This window comes from Cydia fagiglandana, chromosome 27 (genome assembly GCF_963556715.1).
Source record: "Cydia fagiglandana chromosome 27, ilCydFagi1.1, whole genome shotgun sequence".
Lineage (NCBI taxonomy): Eukaryota > Metazoa > Arthropoda > Insecta > Lepidoptera > Tortricidae > Cydia > Cydia fagiglandana.
This window is the reverse complement of record NC_085958.1, coordinates 1,089,436-1,114,424: the sequence shown is the minus strand read 5'-3', so window position 1 is coordinate 1,114,424 and position 24,989 is coordinate 1,089,436. Positions and strand designations below refer to the sequence as shown.

Below are 24,989 nucleotides of genomic sequence, written 5' to 3'. Positions count from 1 at the left end.
TTCATTAGTTTGGCAGTATATTTCATGGTCATAGCCTACCAAATACATGAAAAAAATGCTGCCAAGATGGCCGCCACCAAGCTGTCACGTCACTGTCACTGTCATGTCTGCATCTCTTCTCACGGCTTTTGTGAATTCAATTCGCTTTGTTTATTATATTATTCTGATTTATAATTAATAGTTTTAATACAGCTGCATAAAAACCATTGAACTGTTGCTTTAAAGCCACAAATCTCATCTCATATCCGTTGGACTACAAGAAAACAATGGATGAAAAGTCGGAACATGTTGAAACTTCCGCAGAAACCGAGTTTAAAAAGCCTGTGCTAGTCGGCCGCATTGGGAAATTGCCTAAAAAGGCTAAGACTGAACCTGAGAAGGTTCCCCCACCCGAGCAGAAGCCTGAGACCCCGAGCAAGCCTGAATCTAGCGCGAAAAGTAATCTCCCGCCGGCTGTTTTGTTGAAAGAGATTTCTACACCTATACCGTATAAGGAACCGAAGTGGTCTGGTCTTTGCCCTGATGGTAAGTTATTTTATTCATTAATGGCATAGGAATGTTATTGTAAACTATTATAAGACCCTTGCACAATCAAATTGAATCTTGAGCACAGAATAAATAATAGCACTAGGTACAGAAGACCAGAGATGTGACTTATTTGAAATACTTGTATTTAAAATGCAAATACAAAATGCAAAATACCTATTTTGTATTTTGTATTTAAATACCTTTTAAAGAAAACTATTTTGTATTTTATTTGAAATAGTTTTTGGGACCTATTTTCTATTTTCCAAATACAAAATACTTTATAGTAGGTAGGTAATGTAGGTAGGAGTTACAATCTCTTCTGATGTTACAATCCTGGCCACTCTCTCATTCTTTTAACATGGAACTGTTGAATCTGTTTAGTAACGTCGCACATGACCACAAGCGTAGCGAGTGGTTAAAAAAGTGGAATCTTTAGTGTTGCGAGGGTTTCAAGGCACGAGAGGAGAACAGACTTTTCTGCCCTGGTGCAACACAAACGAGACGTTTTCATTACACTAACGAGAGGCATTATACTAGCTGTAAAACATTACAAATTAATGCTTTAAAAGTTGGCCGTTAAAAACCATCATCCATACCTACATCCTACCGGTTAATATGAGCAAACAACTAGAAAATTTCACTTTAGATAGAGGATTGATGATTGATTTCAAAGAATAAAGAGAGTCTTTTCAACTCGGAAATTCCGAGTAATACTTTTTAATTCAGACTAGGTATTCACTACTCAGAGTACCTTTTATCGCAAAGTATTTGTATTTTTAAAAAGTATTTTGAAAATACCTATTTCGTATTTTGTATTTAAATACAAATTCAAAAACTATTTTGTATTTTGCATTTGAAATAGTATTATCAAGAAAGTATTTGTATTTTGTATTTAAATACTTTTTATAAAGTATTTTTCACATCTCTGCAGAAGACTCACTCTCTAACAAAACGCGTCTGTTACGATCAGGACAGATATAGCCACTAGGTGGCAACAGCGCCACGCGCGGCTTATGGCAAACCCCAAAATTGGGGTAGAACGGATGGGGTTTTAGCTACCTGTAGCAAAGCGACGAAATCGCGAAGTGAGCCAGCCTGTCTTGAGCAATTAAGCAGTTCAGATCAGAAATAGGTGTAGTAAAGACTGAGCTGCTATTTCCTAATATATATTTTATTTTATTTTATTTTATTTATTAGGAAAACTTACAGCTTGAGTAACAAGTTACACACATATATACTTTATATTTTACCATTATATTTTGCACATTTATATTATAATTTACTTATTATACTCTGTCAAGCTATTTTCGTCAGTGGCAAAAGAGCGGCAAATTTAAACACCGTAGGCACAAAGGGTTATTGACCCGTAGGAAATTTAATTTACTTGCCTTTTTCTACTGTGAAACGTGTTTGACCGGCTATATTATATTTTTCAGGTTCCGACTATGCCCTGGAGGTCATAAAGTCTGGTATGATAGTGGACAAAGTGCCCCTCACGCAGCAACCATACTATGTGTTTGGACGTCTCGCCAACTGTGATGTTGTCATGGCGCATCCTACTATTTCCAGGTGAGGACAGCAACACTTTTTTTATTTATTTATAGCCTTAATTCAGAAAAGGTACTTTTTTATACTATATCTAACGTTTTCCTTATTCTACATTCTACGGTAACCGCTTCTGTGTGCCTTTGGGCAAAGGCCTCCCCCAATCTTCTCCACTCTTCCTTATTATGAGCCAATTATGAGCATGTTGAACATAAAAAAGATACAAAAGATAAGACATAGTAAAATAAAAGCAATAGATGCTCTAGAACACGCTAGAAAGCTAAAATGGAGATGGGCTGGACATGTGGCTCGCCTTAAAGACCACAGATGGACAGCCATAGTCACGAACTTGAAAGGCCCACACGGTAAGCGCCGAAAAGGCAAACCAAACATGCGCTGGGAGGAACCTCCCGCCAAAGGAGCAAAGTTCATCCCCACTTCTTAGATACATGGCACACCAAGAATAAGCGGGCATCTCGCTCGTTTCTTCCCAGAACGTGCAGAATGTGGAATGACTTGCCTCCTGAGGTATTTCCTTTGCGCTACGACATGGGATTCTTCAAGAAGCGGGTATTTAGGGTTCTCAAGGGTCGGCAACGCTTAAGTGGCTCCTGTGGTGTTGCTTATGTCCATGGGCGACGATGACCGCTTCCCATCAGGCGACTCGTCTGCTCGTTTGCTGACTATTACATAAAAAAAAAAGGAAGACATGAAAAGAATGGCTGGTCCAAATTGGAAAAGAATAGCACAAGACCGTGAAAAATGGACATCTTTGGAAGAGGCCTTCACCTAACGGGTTCCTACAAATTAAATTAACAAAATTATATTAACAAACTTTATGTAAGGTGTATTTGGGTAATACCGAATGTCGGATAATTCCGAAAATCAGATGAAAATCACCCTAAATTCCATCATAATAAAAGTCTCTTTTCGGAATTATCCGACAGTTTTCGACATTCGGAGTTACCCGAGTAAACCTTATAACGAAAGGAAATAAAAGGCTTTTTATTTATATTTTTTATTTATTATGAGCAACACTCTTAACCCCTTACAATACAATACAATTTATTTATTAAGCCCTTTTTTGAGTTAGAGTATATCTCTAAGCTCAGTGTGCTGCTTGGCAAAGGCCTCCTCTAGCTCTTTCCAGCAACCATACTATGTGTTTGGACGCCTCGCCAATGCTGCTGCAATGCTGGGATATGTCATGGGCCACTCTTCTCCAGTTTGGACCCTCTATGAGTTTGAGTTCATCCCATCTTGTTCGAGGTCTCCTCTGGCTCCGTGTAACAATACAATACAGTACAATACAAATACTCTTTATTGCACACCTCATTACGGAAAACAATACAAAGAATACAGAAGAGGTTAAACAACAGGCGGTCTTATCGCTAAAAAGCGATCTCTTCCAAACCACCTTTAGCTATCGGAAATTAATAAAATTTATTATTTTATAACATTAACAATATTTTCTTTATTCTAGACATCACGCAGTCCTGCAATACAAGGCGTTTGCTGAAGCTGACGAGCCACCTTCCGGCTGGTACCTCTATGACCTCGGGAGCACCCACGGCACGCATCTCAACCGGGACCGCCTGAAGGCAAACCACTATACCAGAGTCCGCGTGGGGCATCAGATCAAGTTCGGCAGCAGCACAAGGACTTATATAGTTTTAGTAAGTTCCAGTTGACAGTTTGAGATAATTTTGCAGGCCTATGGAACTTTCTAGCTGGTTTGTTAGAGCATGACACCTTGCATTTTGCGACTATGCGCTGAAACTTGGCACAGTTGATTCTTAGCTGGTCATGAGCAGATACAGACCGGGAGCCGTAGAGCCACTTTTCATTTAGTGGGGGGGAGGGGGGAAGTTCGATACTGCAGCGCTTCACTTGGAGCAACATTTCTCTAAAACTATACCCGTTAGGACATGTAATATATCATACCAATACAAGGCGTTCGCTGAAGCTGACGAGCCACCTTCCGGCTGGTACCTCTATGACCTCGGGAGCACCCATGGCACACATCTCAACCGGGATCGGCTGAAGCCAAACCACTATACCAGAGTCCGCGTGGGGCATCAGATCAAGTTCGGCAGCAGCACAAGGACTTATATAGTTTTAGTAAGGCCCACTTGCACCATTCCACCAACCCGGGGTTAACCGGTTAAACCAGGAGTTACCATGCTTACCAGTGCAGTACAGTCCAGTTAAACAGTTAACTTAAAAATTATCACTTATCAGCAATAAGCAAGCACTTATGACAATGTTCAATAATACACAGTTGCATTTGGATATAAACTAATGATTCAAACACACAGAATAAAACTAAGACCCGGGTATGTCCTTAAACTACGTCCAAACCAGCGGTGGTAGGTCCCGCAAGGGGCCGCCTGGTTTGCTACCACCCTCCCGCCGGAGTCAGGCGCCAAGCAGCCTTGCTGCGTTTCGTCTATGTGCGGGAGTACCAGTGCCTTTGGGGGATGATTGGCTGTCAGTTATGTTGCATAATGCCGGTTTTTGGATTCCTGAGTGACGTCGGGCCGAGCGGCTCACGCTGGAGGGTAGCGGGATCCGAGGCACGGTCTTGCCGGTGGCCGACCGCAGGAAGTTGGGGGCCCAATTGTACGACAGCCACGTGCGAGAGGCTGCCCCGCCACCTAGCGAAAAATCCTGGAATAGCTCCACCGTGCCAGTTGGCGACTGGACGGGAGGACCCGGTGGGTTATTTCAGGGGGGCTCGGGCGTCCCCGCAGTCTCCAAGTGAGCTCCTCGTTGTCCGGATTAGCTCAAGTGATCCAATTGGTAAACGCAACACCTCGACAGGCATTTTTTCACCCATCCCACACTCCACAAATATGAAATTGAAAAGAAAAAAGAATAGGGTTAAACACCGGCTGCACTTCCTCCCATTGAAAGTGCACCTCACCAACATCAGGGGGTTGCACTCAAATATCGATCCGGTCCACCACCATCTTGAAACCGAAAAACCGCACCTATTCTTTTTGACGGAGACGCAAATCAAAACCCCAGCGGACGCGTCGTACCTCAACTACCCAGGCTACTCACTGGACCATAAGTTCAGAGCACGTGCTGGGGTCTGTGTGTACGTCCGCGATGACATTTGCTGCAAGCGTCTCCGTTGCTTTGAGGCTGCCGGGTTTTTCACTTTGTGGATTATGGTTGACTCGGGCTCAGAGAAAACTCTGTATGCCTGTGTCTACCGATCGCACAGCGGAAACCAGGAGACAACTAGGCTCTTTGACCACCTTACTGAGATGGCAGATAAAGCCCAACAGCGGTACCCTGCGGCTCAACTCGTATTCCTTGGGGACTTTAACGCCCACCACGAGGAGTGGCTGTTCCCGTTCAATAATACTTACCACGCTGGGAGGGAAGCGCGCAAATTTGCTGTATCCCTAAACCTTACCCAGCTGGTAAATGTTGCGACGCGGATACCGGATGTTACCGACCATACACCCAATTGCCTTGACCTTCTGCTGACAACTGATCCAGACAGGCACTCGGTTTCGGTCTCAGCTCCGCTAGGATCGTCCGATCACTGTCTAGTAAAATCCGTGTCGATCCACTCTCCTCCTGATCTCTGCCCTAGGGGCACGAGGAGAGTATGGCGATACGAGTCAGCGGACTGGGATGAGATGCGGCATTTCTTTGCGTCTTTCCCCTGGCAGCAGGTCTGTTTTTCTTCGGGTGACCCCTCGTGTTCTGCTGAGGCTGTTGCGGATGTGATTCGGCAGGGAATGGAATATTTCATTCCGTTCTCCGACCTACCGCTCGATCACAAGACCCGAGCATGGTACAATTCGGACTGTGCTCGAGCCGAGGCCCTTAAGCAGTCTGCATACCAGGCTTGGGTATTAGCCCGCGATACCAAAGCTGGAGCACAGAGGGTTCGCGCGAGGAAAAAAGCCTTTAACTCAGCTGCCAAGTCCTGCAAACGGGTGCTTCGAAAGGCTCGATTCGACCACGTCAGTCGAATAGGGGCCAAACTCGCCTCCTACCCTCCTGGTAGCAAGCGGTTCTGGTCCCTGTCGAAAGCGGTCGAATCCAACTTCTGCCGACCCACATTGCCACCTCTGCAGAAACCTGATGGGACACTGGCCCACTCCGCGACAGAGAAAGCAAACTTGTTTGCTTCTCTGTTTGCGAGCAATTCACGTCTAGACGCAGGCTCAAAACTTCCACCTACGCTACCTCAATGCAGTTCCTCTATGCAGAGAATTGCTATTCATCAAAAAGAGGTACGCCGAGCTCTGCAGAATCTTGACGTGAATAAGGCCGATGGACCAGACGGTATACCTGCACGTGTACTAAAGCAGTGTGCGCGCCTGAGTTGTCTTCTGTACTGACACGCCTGTACCACCTCTCTCTCCAAACAAGAACGGTGCCGAAATCCTGGAAGCTTGCAAACGTGCAGCCAGTACCCAAGAAGGGTAGTCGTGCTGATCCCTGCAATTACCGACCAATCGCCATTACCTCCATGCTCTGTAAAGTCATGGAAAGGGTACTTAACGGCAAGCTGCTGGCATACCTCGAAGCAAATGATCTGCTCAGTGACCGTCAATATGGCTTTCGCCGAGGTCGGTCTACTGGGGATCTTTTAGCGTATGTCACGCACTGCTGCGGCGAGGCCATCGAGAGGAACGGTGAAGCGCTTGCTGTTTCACTGGACATCTCGAAGGCCTTTGACAGGGTTTGGCACGCAAGTCTCCTTAGCAAGCTTCCTGCATACGGCATCCCTGCTGACTTTTGTAGCTAGCTATCTGATTTCTTGAGTGAACGGTCGATCAGAGTAGTTATTGATGGCTGCTCTTCGGACCTCATGGCCATTGACGCCGGTGTTCCTCAGGGGTCTGTTCTCTCCGCAACCCTTTTCCTGCTCCACATTAACGACATGCTGCAACCCAGCATTCAAATCAAATCAAATCAAAATGTACTTTATTCATGTAGGCCTAGCAACAAGCTCTTATGAATCGTAATTAATCTTAATCTAATTATCAGAGCAATTTATTGATGTTAATATTATTCCATAATAAAATTGGATTATTATACATGTCAAATTTAACACTAAGAATTTCACAAAAGGATCGTCAAACATTAAAAAAAAATTGTATAAAAAAATACTAGTCTAGAATTTCTAGAATAAAATCTAAATGTAAAAAAAAAAGCATAAGTAACAAACAAGTAGATAATATTACATCGGAATATCCATTTCCTCATCAATAATCAAATATACCTAATAAATAAATAATCATTTCGAATAACAATTAATCCCACGTTGTATTATCATTCATGTAGTCCTGTGTGGTATAATAAGCTTTGGAAATAAGTTTACGCTTTACATAATTCTTAAATTTATTAATAGATAATTCAGTAATATGGTTTGGAAGTTTATTATAAAATCTTACACAATTACCCATGAATGATTTTTTAATTTTATGGAGCCGAGTGAAGGGCACTGCGAACTTATGTTTATTTCTAGTATTAATATTATGGTTTTCACAATTTTTCCTAAAATTTACAATATTTTTATGTACATACAGAATATTCTCATAAATGTATTGACAGTGCACTGTCATTATGTCAATTTCCTTAAATTTATCTCTAAGTGAGTCTCTATGGTTCATTTTGTATATTGCTCGAATAGCCCTCTTCTGCAGAACAAAAATGGTATTTATCTCTGAAGCACCGTAAGCAAGCATTGTAGGTTATGCAGATGACAGTGCGGTTGTTGAGAGATATTTGGCTAGTGCAGGGGACAGCAGGGAGGATATACGTTCACAGAGAGAGGCCATGGTTGAGCGAATGAACTTGACCCTTAGTCTCGTTTCCCAGTGGGGTGATGACAATCTGGTCACGTTCAATGCCTCCAAAACGCAGATTTATAAGCACGTTAAATACTCCGCACTGGCATCCGCTTACGATTTTGTGCCGGTAGCACTGGAGACAGCGGGGCCGTGGGGAGTCGAAGCTCGCCGACTTTTTGGGGAAATAGGCCGGCGTTTGCGGGAGAGAGGTGGTGATCCTCGCTCTGGGTCGTACTTGGTTCAACAGGTCTCCATAGCAGTTCAGCGGGGGAACGCTGCAGGCATTATGGGGACCTTTGAGCCAGGTACGATGCAGGGTGGGTTATTTTAAGCTTTGTGTAGGTTAAGTTTTATTTGAATTATTTTTAGGGTTTTTTTACAATAATTATATTAATGATGTGTAATATTATGATTGTATAAAATGAATAATAAATGACTATTTAATTTAAAAAAAAAAAAAAAAAAAAATTATATTAATTAATCATTTACATTTCGTATAAAGACAATAATTACATTAAGTATATGTTAATACAACGTATGAGTATTAATAAGTTATAACCTATAACCTATTACCTATGTATATGGTAATTTAAAAAACTCCTCGACGTCATACAAAGATAAGGTTAGTAGCCACTTTCGCAGTCTACATTTAAATACATCGGTGGAGGCTGCATCTCTGACCGCTGCGGGTAGTCTGTTATAAACGGACGGACCCATAATGTATGGAGAACGCTCTGACTTCGAAAGCTTGTGTTTCGGTGTGACAAGACGGTAACTATATTTATTGCTACGGAGCGCATGACCCTCATTCGTGCCGCGCTTCTTGAACAAGTGTAAGTTAGTGTGAGTGAATAGCGCCACCTGGTACACAAGTTCGCCTGGCAATGACAAGACCCCTAGGTCCTCGAAGAGGTTCCTGCATGAGGTGTCGGTTGGTGCTTTAATAATGGCACGTAATGCTTTCTTTTGCATTCGAAATATGCGCAGAGAATCAGCCGCGCGGGCCCACACCTCGGCACCGTATGTGAGTAGACTATGCACTGTCGCAAAATAGCAGGAGCGCACTACGTTCAGTGACGCGGTGTTGGCCAGCCTACCCAATGCGAAACACGCCCGCCCAAGTTTCGAGCTTAGCTCATCGATGTGCCCGTCCCAGGTGAGAGAGGAATCGACTAGAAAACCCAGCAGCTTTGTCGACCGTACTTGTTGTAATAACGTGTCGCCAGCCTTCACATTGAGAGACTTTTGAGCTTTACCGTTCAAATCGAATGTCAGGAAGCAAGTTTTGTCCCTGTTCAATGCGAGGCCGTTCGACGCAAACCACTCCTCGAGCTTATGGACTACTTGGTTAACTTTAGTTTCGAGCATAGCGTCCGAAGGAGCCTCAATTACCGCAGCCACATCATCTGCGTACACATAAATTTCGGCGCCTCTAATGGACGCGGGAAGGTCGTTCAGTAAGAGGCTGAAGAGCGTATTCGACAGACACGATCCCTGGGGTACCCCGAGGACATTCTCCAGCTCCGTGGAGGTGACACGTCCCCCCTCGCCCACCACCACTTGGATCCTGTTGGACATAAATGAGGAGAGCAAGGAGAGGACCGGACCCCGAATCCCATGGAACTGGAGCTTGTCGGCGATGAGGCCATGGTTTGCGGTGTCGAACGCGCGCGAGAGGTCGCAGCACAGCAGCGCCACGCGCAGGCCCGCCTCGCGCGCGCTCAGCACGCGCCACACCACTTCTCGAACCAGGTCAGTGGTCGCGCGTCCTGCCCGGTATGCGAATTGACGATCCGATAAAATGTTTCTATCCAGTACATAATTCAGCAATCTCTTATTTAGCCCTACCTCTAATATTTTACTGATTGCTGGTACAAGGGAAATCGGTCTGTATGATTTAGCTTCAGATCGTTTTCCTTTACCCTTGTACAGCGGACTGATTTTTACCTTCTTAAGGGCAGAGGGGTAGGTCCCTTTGCGAACGCTAGCGTTACAAATGCACGAGATCGTAGTAGCAGTTGGTATTGCTATTAATTTAAGTAAGCTTGCGGAAAGACCGTAGTAGTCGGTGCTAGTTTTTGAAGCTATATGGAATCTCAGTATGTTAACTATTTCGGAGGGATTGAACCGCGTAAACCACATTGACACGTCACTCGCTCCCGCGTTAGCTGCCAGCGCACCGCCGGCGAGGGGCCGGTTGGCCGGGGGGGCACCGCACTTGCTTGCCGCAGTTATAAACTCCACATTCAGTGCGTTAACTAGTTCCTGTTTAGATGAAAAAGGTTTACCATCTGGGTCCCTTATGCGGTCGGTATAGTCAACACGATCGCGGGTCTTACGACCTAATTCTACATTTACGACCTTCCACATTCGTTTTGATTTATTGGGGTCGTTACGAATCTGCTCGGAATAAAACAGTGTTCGCTTATTTTTTAATAAGAGCTCGTATTTCAAGGTCAATTCTTTAGCAAACTCTACTATAACCCGGCAACTTTCAAATCAAGAGTGAACAGGCACCTTCTGGGCGAGCTCGCTCCATCGTAGGCCACGTCTACGCCTCGGCTAGTCTGTGGCCATGAGTAAGCCCATTCATAATAATAAAAAAAAAAAGATTTGACTCTTGGTCTTAACAAAGGTTTAGATTTAATTGGTTAGTAATAGGTACATGCGAGGGTTTTTTGTTCGACTCATGGCTGCCAGCCTTGTTTACGGGGCCAGTCAAATCTGACCTTTAAGCAGTAGTTAATTATCGCTTGTCGTAATGACATTGTATGTGATATCCTAGCAGGTATATCATGATAAGCAGAAGCGATTATACACTGGGTGTAAAATAAATAAAATAAATAAATAAATAAATAAATATAAGACGTTCTTACACAGATTGACTAAGTCCCACAGTAAGCTCAAGAAGGCTTGTGTTGTGGGTACTCAGACAACGATATATATAATATATAAATATGTACTTAAATACATAGAAAACAGCCATGACTCAGGAACAAATATCTGTGTCATCACACAAATAAATGCCGTTACTGGGATTCGAACGCGGGACCATCGGCTTCACAGGCAGGGTCACTACCCACTAGGCCAGACTGGTCGTCAAACTGCCGTGGTGACTGTTAAATTAGCTCTAGCTAGTATGCTTTATTAGGGTTCCGTACCTAAAAGTTAAAAACGGGACCGTATTACTAAGACTCCACTGTCAGTCTGTCACCAGACTGTATCTCATGAACTAGACAGTAGAAATTTTCACAGATGATATCTTTCTGTTTCTGCTATAACAACATTAACAACAAATACTAAAAAGTACAGAACCCTCGGTGGGCGAGTCCGACTCGCACTTGTCCAGTTTTTTCTATTTAATATAAAAAATCCTTTTTTTTTCAGGGCCCAGACTTCGATTGCGAGGGCGAATCCGAACTGACCGTAACGGAGATAAAACAGCGCGCGAAAACCATGAAGCAAGAAAGGGAGAGGATGATACAGGAGGCCGTGGAACAGAGGGAGAAGGATAGAGAGGCGGAGGAGAGGAGGAAGGAGGAACAAGGGATAGATTGGGGGATGGGTGAGTGACCTACGTAACTATTTCCTATTATACCGGGTGTGGCCTGTAACATGAGCAAATAATTAAAACATAGATTGTACTCCTCAAACGGTGACACTTTTGTTCACAACTTTTAAAAAATATGAAGTATTTAGACTCCCTATTTTTCATACAAAATAAATATTATCTTCAATGGACGCCATCGCCATGCCATTGTGTTTAACGTTGCTTGTCACGCCTTAAACATAACAAAATTCGCAATACATTGCGTCGTAGAATAAACTTTAAAGTGTATTAAAAATCAAACCACAAGTTATTTTTAAAAGTTGCTGAACAAATGTTGGTCAGTATGAGGAGTAGAGCCTACAGTTTAATTTTTTGCTCGTATTACAGGCCACACCCGGTATAAAAATCAGCTGCCAAACCAACTTTAACGTTTTTAGGGTTCCGTACCCAAAGGGTAAAAACGGGACCCTATTACTAAGACTCCGCCGTCCGTCTGTCTGTCACCAGGCTGTATCTCATGAAAGTCATGAACCGTGATAGCTAGGCAGTTGAAATTTTTACAGATGATGTATTTCTGCTGCCGCTATAACAACAAATACTAAAAAGCGGCCAAGTGCGAGTCAGACTCGCCCATGAAGGGTTCCGTAGCAGCAAGTAACATAATAAAATTGCGGTTTACGATTTATGACGTATTAAAAAAACTACTTACTAGATCTCGTTCAAACCAATATTCGGTGGAAGTTTGCATGGTAATGTACATCATATACTTTTTTTAGTTTTATCATTCTCCTATTTTAAAAGTTACAGGGGGGGAGACACACTTTTCACCACTTTGAAAATGTCTCTCGCGCAAACTATTCAGTTTAGAAAAAAATGATATTAGAAACCTCAATATCATTTTTGAAGACCTATCCCCTATACCCCAAAATTTATTGTTTTTTTTTTCTAGTTTTGTGTGAAAATCTTAATGCGGTTCTTAGAATACATCTACTTACCAAGTTTCAACAGTATAGTTCTTATAGTTTCGGAAAAAAGTGGCTGTGACATACGGACGGACATACAGACAGTCATGACGAATCTATAAGGGTTCGGTTTTTTGCCATTTGGCTACGGGACCCTAAAAACGGAATGTAATAAATATTTAAGTGGGGCTCCCATACAAAAGTGATTTTTTTGCCGTTTTTTTCGTAATGGTACGGAACCCTTAGTGCGCGAGTCCGACTCGCACTTGGCCGGTTTTTTCAATCCTCGTTCAACGTTAGGATATGGTATTAAGGTTAGCCAGCGCTGTCATTTATGGTCTTTGTCAGCTCAAAATCCATGTACAGTCGCCAATATATATCGGAGCGGCTAAGGCGCTCCCAAATATCTGAACACGCCTCTATTTTCAAGGCGTTAGAGTGCATGTTCAGATATTGTGAACACCTTGGCCGCTTCGATATATCTGATGGCGACTGTACTTATCAAAACATTTTGATGTTAGATGTCCGTCTTTGGGTCACGAATTTACATAATGTGTACCAAATTTCAACCTAATTGGTCCAGTACTTTTGAAGATAATGGGCTGTGATAGACGGACAGCCAGACTCATGAGTGACCCTATAAGGGTTCCGTTTTTTCCTTTTGAGGTACGGAACCCTAAAAAAGTGAAATCTACATTTACAATTTAATTTTTCAGGCGAGGACGCAGAAGAAGAGCCAGACCTCTCGGAGAACCCTTACGCGGCCACCAACAACGAAGAGCTGTTCCTGCAGGACCCTAAGAAGACCCTGCGGGGGTACTACGAGAGGGAGGGGCACGAGCTCACCTATCATTGCGACGAGAGGGGCGCGGGACAGTTCTTATGCAGGTAAATGTGATTTTAGAGCGCTGTAGAGTTGACTTAGAGTGATAGTGAAGAAATTAGAGTGCTATAGAGACGAGCTTGTTCAGGTAAATATGAGTTTAGACCGCTATAGAGGGGATTTAGAGTGATATAGAAGAAATTAGAGCGCTGTAGAGTTGACTTAGAGTGATAATGAAGAAATTAGAGTGCTATAGAGACGAGCTTGTTCAGGTAAATTTGAGTTTAGAGCGTTTTAGAGGCGATTTAGAGTGATACAGAAGAAATTAGAGTACTATGGAATCGATTTAGAGTAAGGTGGAGTATATTTACAGTGATTCAGAAGCTTTAGAAGCCTTATTAGAGAGTCATACATATATATAAGTATCTATTTAGTATTAGTATTAGTAGAAGGAATAAAGAACCAGATCTCTCCGGGAACCCTTACGCGGCCACCAACAACGAGGAGCTGTTCCTGCAGGACCCTAAGAAGACCCTGCGCGGGTACTACGAGAGGGAGGGGCACGAGCTCACCTATCATTGCGACGAGAGGGGCGCAGGACAGTTCTTGTGCAGGTAAATGTGATTTTAGAGCGCTGTAGAGTTGACTTAGAGTGATAGTGAAGAAATTAGAGTGCTATAGAGACGAGCTTATTCAGGTAAATATGAGTTTAGACCGCTATAGAGGGATTTAGAGTGATATAGAAGAAATTAGAGCGCTGTAGAGTTGACTTAGAGTGATAATGAAGAAATTAGAGTGCTATAGAGACGAGCTTGTTCAGGTAAATATGAATTAGAGCGTTTTAGAGGCGATTTAGAGTGATATAGAAGAAATTAAGAGTACTGAGGATCGAATTAGAGTAAGTAGGAGTATATTTAGTGTTCATACTAACAACACTTCACTACGAAAGGGATGGGCATGAACTCACCTATGATTGTGACGAGAGAGGCGCGGGACAGTTCAAATTCAGGTAAAGATAATATTGCAGGTGCTGTAGTGGTGATTTAGAGTGATATAGAAGAAATTAGAGCGCTGTAGAGTTGACTTAATGATGAAGTAATAATGATGAAGTTTGAATGCTATAGAGTACCGTGCAGTTCGTCGCTTTGCAATAGGCAGCTACAAGTACATCCGGTCCACACCAATTTTGGTGGCTAGCCATAAGCCGCGCGTGGCGCTGTCGCCACCTAGCGGTCATATATGTCCTGATCGTAACAGACGCGTTTTGTTAGAGAGCGAGTCTTCTGTACCTAGTACTATTATTTAGGGCCACCCCACATCTAGCGTCCCTCGAGCGTCGGCGTCTACAATTCTATGGCCGCTGCTCGACGCAACGTCGACGCAACTGCGCAGCGACGTCATTTTCCATAGCGCTGACCAGACGCCGACGCTCGAGGGACGCTAGATGTGGGGTGGCCCTTATTCTGTGGTCTCACACGAATTTAATTGTCCACAGGGTAGAGCTGCCTATAGAGGACGCCCGCGGCCAGCCAGTCATCGCAGAAGTATTGCACAAGGGGAAGAAGAAGGAAGCGGTTGTGGCATGCGCCCTTGCGGCATGCCGCTTACTAGACCGGGCTGGGGTACTGCGACAGGCTAGCCATGGTATGTTCGTCTCTATCTAACTAACACGAACTTTACAATGACAGATAGGGACAATCGAATTCAAGGGCTTGGTAGATTAGACAGACGTAAGATATTGAACTGCAATTTTGGGTCTGACAACTTTGACAATAGTTATTTGTTTCACTCGGGGGTTTGTTGTTTAACCGCTCGTGCTAATATCGATACCGGAGCAGGCGAAAGAGTCCATAATTGAACCACGAGCGCAGCGAGTGGTTCGAGAAATGGAATCTTGAGCGTTGCGAGGGTTTCAAAGCACGAGGGTTAAACAAAATTTGCCCCCGAGTGAATCACAAAAATTTTCACCACACCAACATATACACCACACAAATATTAAATGTAAAATATCAAACACAATCAAACCAAATCAAATCCAAATGAATGTTATTAAATATTTATCATCCCAAATTATCATTTAAAAGTCAATTCAACCAGGAAACATAAGATAACAACTCAAAATTTACATTTGATTACTTTGCCTCACATGTGAATAAAATGCAACTTTGCTATCAGTTTTTGAAGCGCAAAGTAAGCCTTTCCGAGCTGGTGTGGTGAAAATTTTTTTGTCGCATGCTACAATATGAGACAGTCCTCATTACTTTTTACATTTATCCTATACATAATTCTAATAGGCTTCAATGGCCTTCGACGTTTTTCGCTATGTTAAAGGCCTGTGCACACCGGGTGCGTGTGCGTAGACGTGCACGTTGTAATATACAGTTCTTTATGAGAGACGGCACACCGCTTGCGTGACGCAGCCGATGTGGCGTGGCCTTAAGTATCCTTTATTACAGAGTCCCGTCGCCGTAAGCAGCGCGACTGGGGCGCGGACGACTACTACGACAGCGACGACGACACCTTCCTGGACCGCACCGGCGCCGTCGAGCGGAAACGCGACCAGCGACGCGACAAGTACGGCGACGCTAAGGAGGCGCCGCTCACTTACGACACGCTGGTGAGTTAGCGCCACTAACCCGGGGTTAACCTTTTTCATGGTAAAGTTAGAGTTGTTATGGTAACTTATGTAGCTAGGAGCGGCTCACTTATGACAGCCTGGTGAATTAACGCCACTAACCCGGGGTTAACCGGTCATGGTAAATTATGTAGCTAGGAGCTGCTCACTTATGACACACTGGTGAGTTACCGCCACTAACCCGGGGTTAACCTTTTTCATGGTAAAGTTAGAGTTGTTATGGTAACTTATGTAGCTAGGAGCGGCTCACTTATGACAGCCTGGTGAATTAACGCCACTAACCCGGGGTTAACCGGTCATGGCAAATTATGTAGCTAGGAGCTGCTCACTTATGACACACTGGTGAGTTACCGCCACTAACCCGGGGTTAACCTTTTTCATGGTAAAGTTAGAGTTGTTATGGTAACTTATGTAGCTAGGAGCGGCTCACTTATGACAGACTGGTGAATTAACGCCACTAACCCGGGGTTAACCGGTTAATGGCACGTGGGAGGATCAGAGTCCCGCCGGCGCAAGCAGCGCGACTGGGGCGCGGACGACTACTACGACAGCGACGACGACACCTTCCTGGACCGCACCGGCGCCGTCGAGCGGAAACGCGACCAGCGACGCGACAAGTACGGCGACGCTAAGGAGGCGCCGCTCACTTATGACACGCTGGTGAGTTAGCGCCACTAACCCGGGGTTAACCGGTTTATTAGTGTCAGTTATGTAGCTAGGAGCTGCTCACTTATGACACACTGGTCAGTATTAGCGCCACTAACCCGGGGTTAACCGGTTAATGGCACGTGGGAGGATCTGAGTAACGCGACCAGCGACGCGACAAGTACGGCGACACTAAGGAGGCGCCGCTCACTTACGACACGCTGGTGAGTTAGCGCCACTAACCCGGGGTTAACCGGTTTTTTAGTTTCAGTTATTTAGCTAGGAGCTGCTCACTTATGACAAACAGGTTAGTCTTAGCGCCACTAACCCGGGGTTAACCGGTTAATGGCACGTGGGAGGTCGGAGGATCTGAGTAACGCGACCAGCGACGCGACAAGTACGGCGACACTAAGGAGGCGCCGCTCACTTACGACACGCTGGTGAGTTAGCGCCACTAACCCGGGGTTAACCGGTTTATTAGTGTCAGTTATGTAGCTAGAGCCGCTCACTTATGACAAACTGGTGAGTTACCGCCACTAACCCGGAGTTAACCGGTTTCATGGTAAAGTAAGAGTTGTCATGGTAAATTATGTAGCTAGAAGCTGCTCACCTATGACAAACTGGTTAGTCTTATCGCCACTAACCCGGGGTTAACCGGTTAATGGCACGTGGGAGGAGGATCTGAGTAACGCGACCAGCGACGCGACAATTACGGCGACGACAAGGAGACATGACAAACTGGTCAGTCTTGAACTTAGAGTATTTAACCGGAGTCGCCTATAAGAGATTACCCCTCTGCCGAAAACCTTGCACAATTGTGCAAACATTTGTATGGACCTACGTTTATCTGGCATGGCTATTTGTACGTTACGTAAAAACACCGGGTGTCTTCTTTTTTTTTAATGTCGTTAATATTGAGCCCATAATTATTATTTATTATATTAAATTTTTTTTTTTTTTTTTTATTATGAATGGGCTTACTCATGGCCACAGACTAGCCGAGGCGTAGACGTGGCCTACGATGGAGCGAGCTCGCCCAGAAGGTGCCTGTTCACTCTTGATTTGAAGGTTGCCGGGTTATAAGAACACGGAAATATAGACGCCGGCAAGGAATTCCATTCCTTGGCAGTGCGCATAAGGAAAGTAGAAGCAAAGCGCTTCGTGCGAATTGGTGGAATATCTACCAAGTAAGGATGGAAACCGGCCGTGCGTCTAAAATTCCGATGGTAGAATGGGGACGGTGGAATAAGCTCGTGTAGCTCTTGGGCACACTCCCCGAAGTGCAACCTGTAGAATACCGACAGGCTGGCGACTTTCCGCCGATGGGCCAAAGACTGAAGCTTAGCCGTTAGCTTCTTGTCGCCAATCATCCTCCTGGCTCTGCGCTCCACTGAGTCCAAAGCGGCGAGTTGGTATTTAGCTGAGCCATCCCACAGGTGGCTGCAATACTCCATACACGACCGGACTTGAGCTTTGTAAAGTGTTAGAAGCTGTCCAGGTGTGAAGTATCGCTTCACCTTATTTAGGACGCCCAGCTTTCTGGCCGCAGTTTGTGCTTTAGACTCAATGAAGCTGCCGAAGCTGAGGACTGAACTCAGCTCCATGCCGAGGAGTTCCAGGCTGTCGGCAATAGGTACAGATGCACCCCGGAAAGAAGGAGTCAGGTCGAATGGACTCCGTTTTGCGGAAAATAGACACGTCTGCGTTTTGGAGGCATTGAACGTGACCAGATTGTCATCACCCCACTGGGAAACGAGACTAAGGGTCAAGTTCATTCGCTCAACCATGGCCTCTCTCTGTGAACGTATATCCTCCCTGCTGTCCCCTGCACTAGCCAAATATCTCTCAACAACCGTACTGTCATCTGCATAACCTACAATGCTGGGTTGCAGCATGTCGTTAATGTGGAGCAGGAAAAGGGTTGCGGAGAGAACAGACCCCTGAGGAACACCGGCGTCAATGGCCATGAGGTCTGAAGAGCAGCCATCAATAACTACTCTGATCGACCGTTCACTCAAGAAATCAGATAGCCAGCTACAAAAGTCAGCAGGGATGCCGTATGCAGGAAGCTTGCTAAGGAGACTTGCGTGCCAAACCCTGTCAAAGGCCTTCGAGATGTCCAGTGAAACAGCAAGCGCTTCACCGTTCCTCTCGATGGCCTCGCCGCAGCAGTGCGTGACATACGCTAAAAGATCCCCAGTAGACCGACCTCGGCGAAAGCCATATTGACGGTCACTGAGCAGATCATTTGCTTCGAGGTATGCCAGCAGCTTGCCGTTAAGTACCCTTTCCATGACTTTACAGAGCATGGAGGTAATGGCGATTGGTCGGTAATTGCAGGGATCAGCACGACTACCCTTCTTGGGTACTGGCTGCACGTTTGCAAGCTTCCAGGATTTCGGCACCGTTCTTGTTTGGAGAGAGAGGCGGTACAGGCGTGTCAGTACAGAAGACAACTCAGGCGCACACTACTTTAGTACACGTGCAGGTATACCGTCTGGTCCACTGGCCTTATTCACGTCAAGATTCTGCAGAGCTCGGCGTACCTCTTTTTGATGAATAGCAATTCTCTGCATAGAGGAACTGCATTGAGGTAGCGTAGGTGGAAGTTTTGAGCCTGCGTCTAGACGTGAATTGCTCGCAAACAGAGAAGCAAACAAGTTTGCTTTCTCTGTCGCGGAGTGGGCCAGTGTCCCATCAGGTTTCTGCAGAGGTGGCAATGTGGGTCGGCAGAAGTTGGATTCGACCGCTTTCGACAGGGACCAGAACCGCTTGCTACCAGGAGGGTAGGAGGCGAGTTTGGCCCCTATTCGACTGACGTGGTCGAATCGAGCCTTTCGAAGCACCCGTTTGCAGGACTTGGCAGCTGAGTTAAAGGCTTTTTTCCTCGCGCGAACCCTCTGTGCTCCAGCTTTGGTATCGCGGGCTAATACCCAAGCCTGGTATGCAGACTGCTTAAGGGCACGAGCACAGTCCGAATTGTACCATGCTCGGGTCTTGTGATCGAGCGATAGGTCGGAGAACGGAATGAAATATTCCATTCCCTGCCGAATCACATCCGCAACAGCCTCAGCAGAACACGAGGGGTCACCCGAAGAAAAACAGACCTGCCGCCAGGGGAAAGACGCAAAGAAATGCCGCATCTCATCCCAGTCCGCTGACTCGTATCGCCATACTCTCCTCGTGCCCCTAGGGCAGAGATCAGGAGGAGAGTGGATCGACACGGATTTCACTAGACAGTGATCGGACGATCCTAGCGGAGCTGAGACCGAAACCGAGTGCCTGTCTGGATCAGTTGTCAGCAGAAGGTCAAGGCAATTGGGTGTATGGTCAGTAACATCCGGTATCCGCGTCGCAACATTTACCAGCTGGGTAAGGTTTAGGGATACAGCAAATTTGCGCGCTTCCCTCCCAGCGTGGCAAGTATTCTTGAACGGGAACAGCCACTCCTCGTGGTGGGCGTTAAAGTCCCCAAGGAATACGAGTTGAGCCGCAGGGTACCGCTGTTGGGCTTTATCTGCCATCTCAGTAAGGTGGTCAAAGAGCCTAGTTGTCTCCTGGTTTCCGCTGTGCGATTGGTAGACACAGGCATACAGAGTTTTCTCTGAGCCCGAGTCAACCATAATCCACAAAGTGGAAAACCCGGCAGCCTCAAAGCAACGGAGACGCTTGCAGCAAATGTCATCGCGGACGTACACACAGACCCCAGCACGTGCTCTGAACTTATGTTCCAGTGAGTAGCCTGGGTAGTTGAGGTACGACGCGTCCGCTGGGGTTTTGATTTGCGTCTCCGTCAAAAAGAATAGGTGCGGTTTTTCGGTTTCAAGATGGTGGTGGACCGGATCGATATTTGAGTGCAACCCCCTGATGTTGGTGAGGTGCACTTTCAATGGGAGGAAGTGCAGCCGGTGTTTAACCCTATTCTTTTTTCTTTTCAATTTCATATTTGTGGAGTGTGGGATGGGTGAAAAAATGCCTGTCGAGGCGTTGCGTTTACCATTTGGATCACTTGAGCTAATCCGGACAATGAGGAGCTCACTTGGAGACTGCGGGGACGCCCGAGCCCCCCTGAAATAACCCACCGGGTCCTCCCGTCCAGTCGCCAACTGGCACGGTGGAGCTATTCCAGGATTTTTCGCTAGGTGGCGGGGCAGCCTCTCGCACGTGGCTGTCGTACAATTGGGCCCCCAACTTCCTGCGGTCGGCCACCGGCAAGACCGTGCCTCGGATCCCGCTACCCTCCAGCGTGAGCCGCTCGGCCCGACGTCACTCAGGAATCCAAAAACCGGCATTATGCAACACAACTGACAGCCAATCATCCCCCAAAGGCACTGGTACTCCCGCACATAGACGAAACGCAGCAAGGCTGCTTGGCGCCTGACTCCGGCGGGAGGGTGGTAGCAAACCAGGCGGCCCCTTGCGGGACCTACCACCGCTGGTTTGGACGTAGTTTAAGGACATACCCGGGTCCAAAAATATATAATAATAATTAATATTTAAAAAATCAAGTGTTAAAGTAAGAGTTATGTAGTTTATGTATGAGATATGTAAAAAAGAGCATGTTGTGCTGATATAGGCCCCACTAGCCAGTTATAAATATTAATTACCAATTTCATTTCTCATCTTGACTACTTCATTTGAAATTCTTTTTAATTCTAGTTGGAGCAAATCAAAGATCTAGAAGAGAAGATCGCCGTGGAACAGAAGACTCTAGAACGACTCAGAGCCGCCAAGAACCAGCCCCAAGATATGGATGACTACATGCAAGCCATACCCGGGACCACCATGGCGCATAAGGCTGAAATTTCTAAGACTAAGGTTAGTTATTATATTTAGAATAGAATAGAATATATTTTATTTGTACAGTCAAGGAATTTAAATTCCGACCCATTTCGTACTTTGTCACAGTGACAACCGTATGAGGTCTCTAGCGGCTTTCATATTGATTGTCACTGTGACAAAGTTCCTTGACTGTACATATTAATCGTTATATCGACGGACAGACAGGTCAGAGGACTCGTTTGCGTAAATGTAATGTGTATCATAAATCATAAAAAGGTTATCCGATGGTGTAATGGCACAGAATAAATAATAGTACCTATTACCGTAAGTATAAGAAGGAAACTTCGTACAAAACCGAAGTTAGACAGCGATTCAGGGACGAATCATGTTGCCCCTTTCTAACGTATAGTACTATCCCTTTCGGCTATTTAGGGTTGTCAAAATTCAGGTCTAATGGCACAACTTGACGTCCCTTTGCGTATACGACCACAGATAATTCTTATCTGAATAGATAATTCTTATCTGAATAGATAATTCTTATCTGCGGTTGTACATGCAAAGGGACGTCGAGTAGTGCCAACCCTAATAATTGCTCGGAGCAATGTTGAGCCATGTAAATGGAGTCGAGAATGCCCGAAAGGAGAAATTTCGTACCCCTGCCTTAACTTGATATTTTCTATAACAGATGGCCATAAGTAAGCTGCAGAGCGAGCTGTCGTCCCGGCGCCGCCTCGCGCAGCTGGCGCGCCCCGCCGCGCCGCCCCTCCTCACGCAGACCGCCCCCGCGCCGGGACTGAAGACCGCCAACTCTGTCGTCTACGGGAAAAGGTACATTTTCAATCCGTTACATACACATACATACATATCATCATCATCATCATCATCTCTCTCTCTCTCCCGAGCTATATATCCCATATGGTGATGGGGTCAGCTTTCCGTGTTATTAGCTTCCCCTTCGCCCTATCCTCGACGTCGTTTTCGGACACTTTGCACTCAATCATATCTTTTAGCTCTACGTCATCATCATCATCAGACTATATTAGTCCACTGCTGGACACAGCCCTCCCCTAAAGAGCGCCATAGCGCCGTCTTCAGCTTGCCGCATCCAGCATCTGCCTGCAGTCTTTCGCAGATCGTCATCCCGCCTGGTCGGAGGGCGTCCTACCCTACGTTACTACATACATATAATTACGCCTATTTCCCGGAGGGGTAGGCAGAGACCACGCATTTCTACTTGCTACGATCCAGACATACCACTTTCGCTTACTTCGCTTTCATAACATTCCTCATACACGCTCGCCGGTTTAGGGTAATCCGCTAAACGTATCAAATTAGTCTGGCAAACTAATTTTATCAATAAAACACAACAAAATTGAAAAAAATAGAACGAGCGTCAACGAAGGTCTCCGTTTCAGCTTGGGAAAAAAAATGCTTTCGTTTGTATGGTCTCCACTACAGGTTGCAATTCTCAACTGATTTTCGTAAAAATTTCGCGAGGTTTTTTTTGTCGATTCAATTTTTGGAATTTTTTAAAATGGCGTACCCATATGTTCAATTATAAGTTATGCTCGCGGGCTATATGGGAGACCGAGGTGAGTTGACACAGAGGAAGGTTGGAACATCGTCGATTTTTTGGAATCTATTAACTAAAATCTAGGTCGCAATAGCGCGCGTTTGTTAGTTCAAGTTACGAGCTAACAAACGCACACTGTTGCGACCTAGTTTCTAGTTAATAAATTCCAAAAAATCGACGATGTTCCAACCCTCCTCTGTGTCAATTCACCTCGGTCTCCCCTAGATATAGATATTAGTATTCTTGGAAAGTTGTTAACATAGACTAGGAATCCTCTAGACCGAGGTTAGAGCAATTATTTCATGCAACCAATGATGAAAATGCGGGGGTGCGCGGGACGAGGTGAGCGAAGTCCCGTGCCGTGATTGGTCCGTTCAAAGACACCGACGTCACACAAAGACACTTTCGACTCGAACATGGAGTAAATTTACCGTATGCGTGGCAGAGGGGGTAGCGCGACTATGCTCAGTCTGGAGGATGTTTTGTCTGTGGTTGTTAAACACAAAAAGACTCTGTTTTGAGCATTAGTAGATTACAAAATATTTTATTTTTATCAAGGGTTTGAATGATTGGCAGTAGTTGAAATCCCACGCAGTGCAAGTGTGTTTTATACTCGGAGTAATTAACAATGGAGCCGCCATTAACAGGCATTCCCCTCTGTCGAAAATAGGCGGCCAATGGTCAACCATATGTATGGACTGACGTTTATCTGACATGACGTACATACCTATACATTTGATGTGCCCCTCCCCCGCAAAAAACGGCAGACTATTTTGTACCGAAAATTTTAGACATGGCGTCTCCGTTGTTAATTACTCCGAGGTTTTATACGTCATATTTTCATTGAAGTTTGACGTTTAAAATGACGCGTGCACTGCGTGGGTTATCAAAATCGGTGCAAACATTTCTCAGTCTGACTCTTCAGTATTCGTCCAAAACCACTATTCAGGGCATTTCTAATAATTACACTGTTTTCTTGTTTTCAGAATAAGACTAAAAGACGACAAAAAACAACTCCCAAAACCAGCTCCGCAAAAACAGCAAGAAACAGAATTCGTCGAAGAAATGGACTCCGACGAAGAAACACCAAATACAGACACAGATAAACCAGACTTAGACAAAAATACAGATAATAAAAACTCAGACGTGGACAAAAATACAGATAATATAGACATGAGTAACAAAAGTGTAGATACTAGTGATACAACCACACATAATATAGACAATGCAGAAACTGATGAAGCAGAGATTAAAGCAGAGAAGAGAGTGTTCGGACCCATGAGGCCGCCGGAGAATTATGTGGCTCCGGAGAATTATTTTGAGCAAGAGTCCGATAGGGATATGCCTGAAATGACAGATGATGTGTAAATATAGTTGTATTGAATCATTGCTCGTTTTATTTTATACTCTGTATCTTTAAGTATTTAAATAACATAACAAATATAACATTTTAATATATTGTGAAACGAGAAAGGGAAGTAATTTTAAAGTTTATTTAATTGGTAAATACTTTGTTTATTCAGAGACTAAACTTTTATATCCGCAACGCAGGCTTCGTCAGGTAAACACAAATTTTTTATATTCCACCAGTATTGAGGTTAGTAACATCGCGCAGTAGAGACAAACCATACGGCTGCGAAATGACACACGCAGCAGTATGGTGCCCCTCGGCGCAAACTGTTGTATGCTCAGATTGTAGAGTACTTAATTGTAAAAATAAAAATAAAATATTCCACTACCACCGTCGTCGGGGCTAGTAACATCGCGCAGTAGAGACAAACCATACGGCTGCGAAATTAGACACGCAGCAGTATGGTGCCCCTCGGCGCAAACTGTTGTATGCTGAGATTGCTGAGTAATTGTAAAAATAAAATTTTAATATTCCCCTACCACCGTCGTTGGGGCTAGTAACATCGCGCAGTAGAGACAAACCATACGGCTGCGAAATGACACACGCAGCAGTATGGTGCCCCTCGGCGCAAACTGTTGTATGGTATACCGGGTATACGTATATAACGATGTTAATATTAGAAAAACACTTAGTACAACACAAGTAACATGCGTAAAAGGCAAACTCGTCCCTTAACCCATACTCGGCTGACATTAATAGTCGTTTGTGCA

At 45.0% G+C, this 24,989-nt stretch overlaps 1 protein-coding gene across 1 annotated transcript; it reads left to right on the top strand.

Moving 5' to 3' along the window:
• Positions 1-111: 111 nt before the first annotated feature.
• Positions 112-24,255, top strand: LOC134677999 (kanadaptin). Its single transcript, XM_063536440.1, has 10 exons — positions 112-525; positions 1,965-2,097; positions 3,557-3,749; positions 11,286-11,463; positions 13,127-13,298; positions 14,729-14,877; positions 15,690-15,850; positions 21,173-21,331; positions 21,981-22,123; positions 23,855-24,255. The coding sequence occupies exons 1-10, from the start codon at positions 267-269 to the stop codon at positions 24,234-24,236; spliced, it is 1,929 nt and encodes a 642-aa protein (XP_063392510.1). The 5' UTR covers positions 112-266; the 3' UTR covers positions 24,237-24,255.
• Positions 24,256-24,989: the final 734 nt, after the last annotated feature.